The 10,366-nt window shown below is 50.1% G+C and overlaps 1 protein-coding gene across 1 annotated transcript; it reads left to right on the top strand.

Moving 5' to 3' along the window:
* The first annotated feature begins 434 nt into the window (after positions 1 to 434).
* On the top strand, positions 435 to 1,289 carry LOC120844268. The gene has a single exon (XM_040215958.1). It carries the CDS (start codon positions 435 to 437, stop codon positions 1,287 to 1,289), a length of 855 nt encoding a protein of 284 aa, XP_040071892.1.
* The last annotated feature ends 9,077 nt before the right edge of the window (positions 1,290 to 10,366 follow it).

Here is a 10,366-nt window from a genome sequence, read left to right as displayed (position 1 = left end):
CACCACTTGACTTACAAGTGGTGCAACTTGACTTGCAAGTGGTGCCACTTGACTTGCAAGCGGTACCAGTTGAATTCAAGAGGTACCACTTGAAATACTACTTCATATTTTCACCTGGGCAGCTTCCAATCGAAAGAGCTCAAGGCGTGGACTACCAGATTTCATGCGCTGAGTGACCTGCCTCCTAAGTCGGCGAAAAGACTATATTTCCAGAGCCACTCCGCCTGCATAAGAACGACGTGGGAAAATATGATCGTAAGCGCGGTGGCACCGCCGAACACTGCGATGACCTCGACCATCGAATTGACTTCCTGAACACGGGCGTGCTTGACGTGGATCCATATATCTGGAAAAGCTGCTCGCTGCTGGATGGTACTGGGGCACCCGTGTCGCCTAGGTCAATCCGTACTGGGGCACCCGAGGATGGAAGCCCTATGCCGGCAACTACGCCGCCTGGCCCTACGAGTAGGGTCCCGTTCAGCTCCGTCCCCGCTCCGCCCTCCAACCCGCTGGCCTCCAGGCCCTCCGGCACCCCGGCGCCGGCAACCCAGGAGCTTGTCTCCGCACTCACGCTCGCCCTTAGGGCTGGCTTCCCGGAGACGCCTACTACCCGACGTGCTCGTATCTCCGAGATGGCTCAGCCCATCCCCGGTACGACGACCGACGACGACGAGGAGGACCTCATTTTCCGAGGATACCATTCCAGCCAGGACCCGGCCGGCTGGTACCGAGCCCACATCCCCGACGACTCGGACCACAGCTCCGACAGCAGCGGTGACACCCCGCCCCGCTGGGACCGTCACTACCCGAGACACATCCATCCAACCCGCGCCCCCACCGGCAGCCGAGGGCAAAGACTCTTCACCACGCATGACCCCCCGACTCGTCGGGACTTCCGCAACGCACTCCTTTACGTGGACCGAGCCAGCCGCCAGTCCCGCTTCTTTGGGACGCGAGACATCGTCGAACTCCAGACCCTGGAACTGTTCTTCCAGGTCTGGGACTCCGACCCCCCCCCCCTCCGTGCATCTGCCAAGCTCCGAGTCTTCGACAGAGTGCGCCTCCTTTATCACGTTGCGCTCACAGGATGGCAAGCCGCCCTCCAGGGGTACGCTGACCCCACGGCCTCCTACCTTTTGGGAGCCCCGCTCCCCGCTCCACAGGCCCCCCCTCCAGCATCCGACCGGCCCTCCAGGCCAACTAACAGAGGAAGAGGCACCGTCAACCGTGGTGGCCGTCCACGACAGCCCGCCGCCCGCCCCCGCGACGTCCCAGACGCCGCCGAGTGAACTCCTCCCACCGTTGCGACGCACTACGGCCACCCTCCCCGACTCCTTGCTCCACCGCCTGCCTCTGTGGGACTCAGTGGACTACGCGCCTCTCCCTGACACCCCGCCACCCGCAGTGGTGAGTTCTGACCTCCCTCCCCCACTTATTCAAGAACTGATAGAACCTCTAGACATAGTGCTGCGCGAACCCCAGCCAGTTTTGGTGTCCGTAGCCGGCCAACATGTAGTGGCCGTAGTCCAGGATGTCAAAGATCCTCCAGATCTCCTTCTTCAGGCCCTTAAAGCCGCGGATATTCCCATTCCCGTACCTCCTTCTCCAGCCGCCTCTTCCTTGGCACCCTCGTTGTGCTCCTCCTCCCTCTCCTCTTCGGAAACGGAGGAGGAGGACACTTGGGTCCTAGCGGCCGATCGCATCCTGCGTTGGCTGCGCGACCATGACTCTGATGAGCCCTCCAGCGGGGACGATGAGTCACCTGAGGACGATTCTCGTCTTCCTATTCTGCCCGGCCTTCCATGGCAACCCGTCCGAGCCAGTGCTCCCCCCCCAGAAGTTAACTGGGACCTTACCGCCGAAACCTTTGGGTTCTTTCCTCCCGCGGACTATGGCAACTTGAGGATCCGCTGCACCGCGACCTCTGTGGTTAACAACCGCCCTCCTCCTCCCGATCAGTTACCTATTTTACGTGCTGCAGTCGCTTCGATGGCCACTTCTGGCATCCTTAGGCGTACGCGCCGCGGACCCTATTTGAGTCCAATACAACTAGCCCCTAAGTCCACAACGGAATCCAGGTTTATCCTGGACGCTAGTCATCTCACCCCGCACCTCAGTGCTCCACCTTTCCGTCTTTACCCTTTACCCAAAGTCCTCCTCCAGGTCCCCCTCCCGCAACATGCATATTTTGCGAAGGTGGACCTGGCGGAGGCCTTTTACCATGTATCTCTTCATCCTTCCGCTCAACGCCTAACAACGTTCCGCCTTGACGGTGCGTACTTCTCTTTCACCCGACTACCGTTCGGGCTCCGACCCGCTCCATTCTTAATGCAGTCGCTGGCGACTGCTATCTCTCGTACTCTCCGTTCACGCGGGATCTGGGCGTGGGCATACATAGATAACTTTCTTCTCGCACACCCAGATCCCTCGTTCCTTAGCCAACAGACACAACTTTTTGAACAACAACTAACCATGTGTGGCTTTCGTATCAACCCCTTTTGCCATCCCGCACAATTAAGTTCCTCGGCTTTCGCTTGGACACTGCCACCTCCACTATCGGGCACACGCCTCAACGCATCCAGTCTTTGGCAGACACTCTTCCCCTACTAGAGAACCCTTGTTCCCGAGCCCAGTACCGCCGCCTCGCCGGCCTGTGGGCTTTTTATTTTTCGTTGTATAGATCGGGTTACAGCGCATTCCGTCCGCTTTTCGACTCGATTCTTACCAACCACCCCCCCCCCCCCTCCAGTGGCTTCTTGTATTCAAGGAACTTTGGCGAAGCCTTCCGCACACCCTCCCGCTTGTTCCCGCCCCGCCAGTGCATTTTCTTTTTGCGGACGCTTCAAACAACGGACTCGGTGTGGTGACGCCGACCTCCGCGCTCGCCATCCTGACAACATCGGATCCCCGGATCTACTTGAGGGAAGCGGTAGCCTGGACCCTTGCCGCCCAGCTGGCACCACCCTCATCGTTGATCTTCACGGACAACCGTGCCCTGAGGTGCGCCATCACCAGTGGACATCTGCGTTCCCTCCCGTGGACACTGACTGTAGCCATGACGGCACTCGCAATAAAGAAAGATCTAAGAGCAAAGTGGCTCCCAACGACGCAGAACCCCGCCGACATCCCCTCACGCCTTCCGCACTTCTTTTCCGCCCATTCCCTTCTGGGATTGGCTGGGGGCATGTCGGAGGGGGGAGAGGAGGCAATCACTATATAAACAAACGCCTTCCTCTCTCTGTCAGTTGGTTGATTCGGAGGGGCACACCTCCTGTGTTGCTCTCGGATCTAAGGTTTCAAAGCCTAGGTACTGGGGCACCAGTGTCGCCTAGGTCAAGGCACCCTATAGCAACAAGACAAGCGAGAAATACTGTAATAGCGGCAAGACCAGCGCAGTGTACAGCTGCACGAGCACAGCGGATCCCAGTTACATGCTAAACGTTTCCACAAATCCCAGCATCCGTTGTGCACGTGAGGCGACGGAGTGGACATGTGCAGTGAAGCTGAGTGTAATGTCGAGGGTGACACCCAGCAGGATTATTGTCGCCTTTTTTTTCAACCGGAGTTTCGTTAACAGTTAATGTTACTTATAGATAATGTGCTTTTCTTGTGGTGAAGTGTATTGTTCCACTTATTGAGGCACTCAGTGGTAATTCGTTTGTGATGGTCTAGTCTTGGATCTGATCAAGGTCTTGCTGCAGTTGTTTGTCGTCTTCCTGAGATCGAATCGGTTGAAGGAGGCTGAGATCATGTGTATACTTAATGGCGGTGCAGTCTAAGAACTGGACGATGTCGCAGATAAAAATTGAGAAGAAGGTTGGACCAACTACTGGTGCCTTGGCAGATTCCGGATTGTACAATTCGAGGTTGGGACCTTGATACGTTGAACATCATATTTTGTTGTCTGTGCAGGATGAGGTTGATAGCCAGCGAAACAGGGGGACCCTGATACCGGTGCTCTCCAGTTTGGTTATCAGGAGCTTCTGGTCTACCTTGTCAAAGGCTTTGGTGAACTCGAGCTGTACCGGTTGGCACGGAGTGTAGTTAGTTGTCCAGGCTGTCAGTTATCTAGTCAACCGCACTGATCAGGGCAGTCTCACAGCTTCTACCGCGGTGAAACTCATGCTGCGCTGTAGACAGACGTGCGCGGTAGTTTAAGTATCTGTGTACGGCAGAGTTTAGCATTCGATCCATTATACGGCAGACGACAAATTTCGTGGAGATTAATCTGTAGGATCCTGTTTTTTCTGCTGGGGAACCATTTTTTTTTATAAATTGGAGTGACACTAGCCTGCTTCGATAGGGCAGGCACGCACACAGTGTCCACGAGCTCCTGGCATAGTCGAACCAGTCATGGGACTAGTTCTTCACTGCTTGCTTTAAAGGGCGCAGGGTGGATGCCGTCGGGACCGGGAGACTGTTTACAGATTTAGTCGGGTGAGGGCCTCCTTGGCATCGTCCGCGTTGATGCGGATACTGGTTAAGCAAAGCAAGGTGGCCAGCTGAGGTGCTGATGGGTAGGTTTCTGGTAGCGATGAGGGGCTGCTAGATGGTGTCACGCTGCAGCGAAATGTGTGCTAAAATGTTCTGCAGTTTCTAACTTGACTAGAGCTTTGCCGTCCTGGCGACTGTTTAGGGGAAACGTGTTCTTGTTGCGTCTTACATACTCCCAAAATTTCTTTGGATTCCTTACGGCCCGCTGTGCCATGTCCAAGGCGTGGTCCTGGTGAGTCTCTCGGATGCCTTTCTTCCCGTTTCTGTGGAGGGTGCGGGCCGCCTGAAGTGTAACGGGGCAGTTGTTTCGCTTTGCCTGTGCGAAAATCTGACGCTTTCGTCAGGCATGGAGCAGCATGTGTTTCGTTATCCTTATATTTTGCCACTTTAATTTTGCAAGTAAGTTTAAGTTTAAATGCTCTCCAAATACGCTAAAAACAGTCCAACCTTTCATATTTATAGATTTTATTAAAAAATCTTCAGCTCTCTCAGCGGAAATATAAGAGATGTATAGCCTTCATTACGTCTTCATAATAAACCTTCCACTCTGCTGACCGGAATCGGCTGGAACGCTAGATGCTTCTCCCCATGGAGTCGGTCACGTGATTTTAAAAACTCTCTTGCGGGTAAGTTAACCTTCAAGAGAGATACTCGTATTAATCAGCAAACCGGCTCCGGGGTTTCCAACGTATCAAGCAGCCTTGATATTGAAGCGTTATAAAATTACAGTAAAATGTAATTAATCGGACGTCATCGTAACGCGTTACGTACGAATACGGGGTGTGTAAACCTAAAAAAGAATGTTTAGCATCTCCGTCAGCCGTCAGAAAACTTAAGTTTAGAGTTTTTATACAGGGTTATGCGGAAGGGCACGCTTTAGTTTGAATAAAAAATCAGATCACCCAGTTCGCAAAAAACAAACAAAAAAAAACAACAAAAAAATGTGATGCCTTAGAGTAACAGGTGGATGACGAAATATTTATACATTACCCGTCCCAACCTCGAAAATGATAAAATAAAACAAAACCAGAAGAATTTTCAATATTGTTGTTTCAATTGAAATTTTGAGAATGTCATGGAGAGAAACACGACATTATTTCAGTGGATGCATCTAAGGAAGTTTATTAGGAATGTTGATACAAGAAAAACAGTCACAAGCGATGAGCAAATAAAGCAGACGACTTCGTCGAGTCTGGGGTTCGTTAGAAAGATTAGAATCAATAAATCACCGCCAAACTACAACTTATTTATTTACCCAGATGTCGTGCATTACAGACTCGTACCGCCGAAGCGACAAACAATGGTAAGGTTAAACACGAGATGTTTTTCTGTAGAGGTTGTTTTTTACTTTGGATACCATGTTTTAACCAAAAAACGAGAATAAAATGATAACATGATGTGAATGTCTGCAGGCCAGAAACTAACGAAACGTCAATTGGCAATGAGAAAAATATTACATTTTTTCTTGAACAGAATAAAAATGTTACTAATAAGTACGTAGCAAAAAATATCTGTATACATTGATGCACTTTTTCGCACGCAACGTGTTAGGTATTGTTGGAATTGTAAAACAGAAAAGCGGCCTGAAGCGTGAAAACCTTGACGTATCCGAATTATGCGCGCCATTCTGTCCAAACTAATTTCACTTAAGGTCCTCGTTCGAAGGGTCCGACACGTCATACATGGCTACCAGGCGTTCCAGATCGACGTTCTCAAACTCTTGAAATCAATAGGAAGTTATCGATTAAGTTAATCAGCGTGGCAGTTTGTACTTTCAGCGCCCACACACAAGCCCAAGGCTGCATAGGGTCAGGACGCGAAATAATTCTTAGCTCTTTTTCCTCGCAACGTTGAGAAATGAGAACGGAATTCTACAGGGCATCACAACTGAGACGGGACCAACACTGGCACAAGTAATGCTCCACTAAAAAAACGGGTGAGTAAAAAAAAATTGCTTTAGAGCGCAGATTTTCTGTCCGGCTTTTGAACACCCAAACTTCTTCCGAAGATGGCACTGTAAAATGTTTGGTGCTGTGGAGTTAAACCGTCATGCAGTTTTCACCACTGCTTCCGTGTTGAGAGGTTTCCTTGCACGTTCCCCGCGATTACCTGTGACAGCCCTAGAAAAAAAATCATATGTATAAAAAATGTTTGTCTAATAAACGCACATGATAAAATAAGATGATATAAGACCATACAAGAACCTTATTGGATCATATAAGAAATATATAAGATTATACAGGTTCTTTCTTAATTAAAAAATGTGTTTAAGAAAAAAATGAAAGCCGTTTACAACTCCCTGTAACGCCGAATTAGAGCGCAGCTCTTGAGGAGGAGGAGGGAAGGGTACTGGGGGGGGGGTCAAGTGACCTCGGGGGGCGGGGGGTCACGTGACCTTGGGGGTCACGTGACCTTGTGGGAGTCACGTGACCTTGGGGCGTCACGTGACGTCGGGGGGTCACGTGACGATACCGATGACGTCATCAGTAGCGTCACTGATGACGCCATCAGTGATGATGATGACGATGCGGATGCCGGTGACGTCATTAGTGACGTCACTGATGACGTCATCAGTGACGATGACGATGCGGATGCCGGTGACGTCATCAGTGACGTCACTGATGACGTCATCAGTGGCTATGACGTCAACGGGGGGTCACGTGACCTCGGGGGGTATCCCCAGGTCACGTGACCCCAGGGGGGGTCACTTGACCTGGGTAACCATGGTGACCCTCGTGAGGGTAACCCTAGTAACCCTTGTGAGGGCAACTCTCGTGACCCTCGTGAGGGTAACTCTCATGACCCTCGTGAGGGTAACTCTCGTGACCCTCGTGAGGTTAACTCTCATAACCCTCTTGACCCTCGTGAGGGTAACCCTCGTGAAGGTTACCCTCACGAGGGTTACTAACCCTCGTAACCCGCGTGAGGGTTACGAGGGTAAGTAACCCTCGTGAGGGTCACGAGGGTTGTGAGAGTTACCCTCACGAGGGTAACCTAACCCTCGTAACCCTTTTCAGGGTTACGAGGGTTAGTAACCCTCATGAAGGTTACCCTCACGAGGGTTACTAACCCTCGTAACCCTCAAAAGGGTTACCTTCACGAGGGTTACCCTCACGAGGGTTACTAACCCTCGTAACCCTCGTGAGGGTTACAAGGGTAAGTAACCCTCGTGAGGGTAACCCTTGTGAAGGTAACCCTTCTGAGGGTAAAAACCCTCGTAACCCTCGTGAGGGTTACGAGGGTAAGTAACCCTCGTAACCCTCACGAGAGTTACTAACCCTCGTAACCCGCGTGAGGGTTACGAGGGTAAGTAACCCTCGTGAGGGTCACGAGGGTTATGAGAGTTACCCTCACGAGGGTAACCTAACCCTCGTAACCCTTTTGAGGGATACGAGGGTTAGTAACCCTCGTGAAGGTTACCCTCACGAGGGTTACTAACCCTCGTAACCCTCAAAAGGGTTACCTTCACGAGGGTTACCCTCACGAGGGTTACTAACCCTCGTAACCCCCGTGAGGGTTACAAGGGTAAGTAACCCTCGTGAGGGTAACCCTTGTGAAGGTAACCCTTCTGAGGGTAAAAACCCTCGTGAGGGTTACGAGGGTAAGTAACCCTCGTAACCCTCACGAGGGTTACGAGGGTTGCGGTTACGCCGACGGCGACGGCGACGCCGACGCCGACGGCGACGCCGCTCAAGCCGGGAACGGGCCCCTAAGAGCTGCGCTCTAAAAGCCGTGAAAGTTACACTTATGCGGTTTTCTTCATTGATGTATAGCTACAGGGAGAAATAGTATAGGGGGCTAATCGTAACGATCAGTCGGCTAATTAATTTAGGTGTGTTAACTTTTTAACTATTCAAAATAGACATATGGTTCCAATAAGAAACTTGCTCAGCGTAATCGAAAACCACTAAATGAATAATGTTCAGAAAGACTTTGAGCGCGTGAGCAGCGCAGTAGTGCGCTAAAGTTACCACTCGTGGAACAGGTACAAGGCAGGGGCCAGATAAGAAACAGAAAAATCGCGCGGGCGCCTTACCGCTACCGCACTAAAGTTACCACTTATGAGTGGTAACTTTAGTGCACTACTATGCTTCCCTTACGAAAATGATATATCTGGACTTATATTATAACATATGGTTATATAAAAAATGGGGATATCTGCCCATATAAAGCGCATCAGTTTATAAAAGGCAGATCTGGCTGGATAGGCTCAGTTTCTTATATATTCATATCTGCGTCTGCCTATTAGGGGTATATCGGCCTCTTCTATAAATTTAGGTATGCCCCATTGAAATAAGGTACTTTTTTATACATTGTTCTCTACAAATGTCTACCAAAAGTGACTTCTCATCTGTATAGAAAAATACCAAATGAATATTGAGGATGTACCAACTTCTATTAATTTTTACGTGAGCTGCGGTTTACGCAACTCCTGATTTCGCTCAACTTAATTCCCAGAGAAAGCAGGATTATCGACATTCGCGTAACGAATGTCGATGAAACGTTAATGTCGACGAAACGTGTGTCCATGAAACGCATATCCACGAGAAGGTGGCCGTGGAACGTATCACGAAACGCAGGGAGAATAAAAAAATGAGTATTCTACTTGCAGTTGTGACATGATCTCAGACGGCCAATGGCAGGTGACTGCTGGTAGAATTTAGGAGAAATTATTCTCCCGGCTGTCAGGAGATAGACACGCCCTAATTCTAGAGCTAGTCTGGAACAGTACCCGTAGGAAAACTATAAATTGTCGCGAAGTAGTTTGCAGCACACTTACGTTGACGATACCGGACTTGAAAGGTGTAATCCGAGATATATGTTGACACGGGCATGACAACCACTCAAACACAAAAACGAGAAGGAAGGTGTCCGTGAAGATTCAACACAATGTACCACAAGTTGTCATTTGTAGAACCGAGCACTAAACGCGTCAGAAAACAATCGTGGGCTTCTTTCAAAAAATGACTTGTTGCCAATGTACGGGTAGGACTTTTCGAATCTGCTGCAGAAGCAGAAGCCACAGCAGCCACGCAGAGCGCAACACACGCCAAACTAGCTCCGGCAGCACGCATTCCGAGATTGCCAACGGCTAATGCGTCATCCGTCACACCACGCGACCAAGCTTCTGACATTTCCCGCGCACAGAGAGCGTAGACCTGGTCCTGATCCCAAGAATGACTACAACGAGAGGATTTGTCACTTGTACCCAAAATTGATAGCGCAGTGAATGCTAAGTGTGGCCTTGGGCTTGAGCCAGGTGCTGTGTTCTGCCTTATCCTCAGCTTGTAGACTGTAGGCACGTGACCCTAACCGGAGACAACTGTTGGCTTAAAACACGCATAGCTTCTACCCTGCTGTCAATACCCAGTGAACAGGACCGCTCCATGAAGTCCAGCTTTTGATCTTTTAAAGAAGCCGTCCCTCCGAAAATATAATTATGAATGAAAAACTAAGCGCGTCTATTTTTTGCACACGATGTCCAGAAATAAATGGATAAATAAATATATATATATTTACCAATAAATTTAAAATTGTGTGCACACTGTTAGGTTCGCGTTTTTAAACTTTAAATTTTTTTACGAAAGAGTTACACATTAAAGACACCACGGACAGCCCATCTTCCGACTTTCAACACACGATGAATCGCTGACGCTCGCAAACGGAAGGTTGCGATGCTGTGTGAACGGTTTTTGAAAGATGTTGCGTATGGTACTCCGGGCGCAACGGCTTCGCAGCCGTTCGAAGGGAAAAGGATTTGGGACGACGAAGTAGCGTCTTGCATCTTCAGTAAGCTAACGGTTCGTGTTGAACAAAATGAGTTTCACTGCTAGATTTAGCGGCAAAATCGACGCCACGTGACATAAGCACC

Source organism: Ixodes scapularis, unplaced genomic scaffold (genome assembly GCF_016920785.2).
Source record: "Ixodes scapularis isolate PalLabHiFi unplaced genomic scaffold, ASM1692078v2 PGA_scaffold11__112_contigs__length_91849675, whole genome shotgun sequence".
In the NCBI taxonomy this organism is placed as follows: Eukaryota; Metazoa; Arthropoda; class Arachnida; order Ixodida; family Ixodidae; genus Ixodes; species Ixodes scapularis.
Note: the sequence above shows the minus strand (reverse complement) of the source record. Positions and strands in the feature narration are given on the sequence as shown.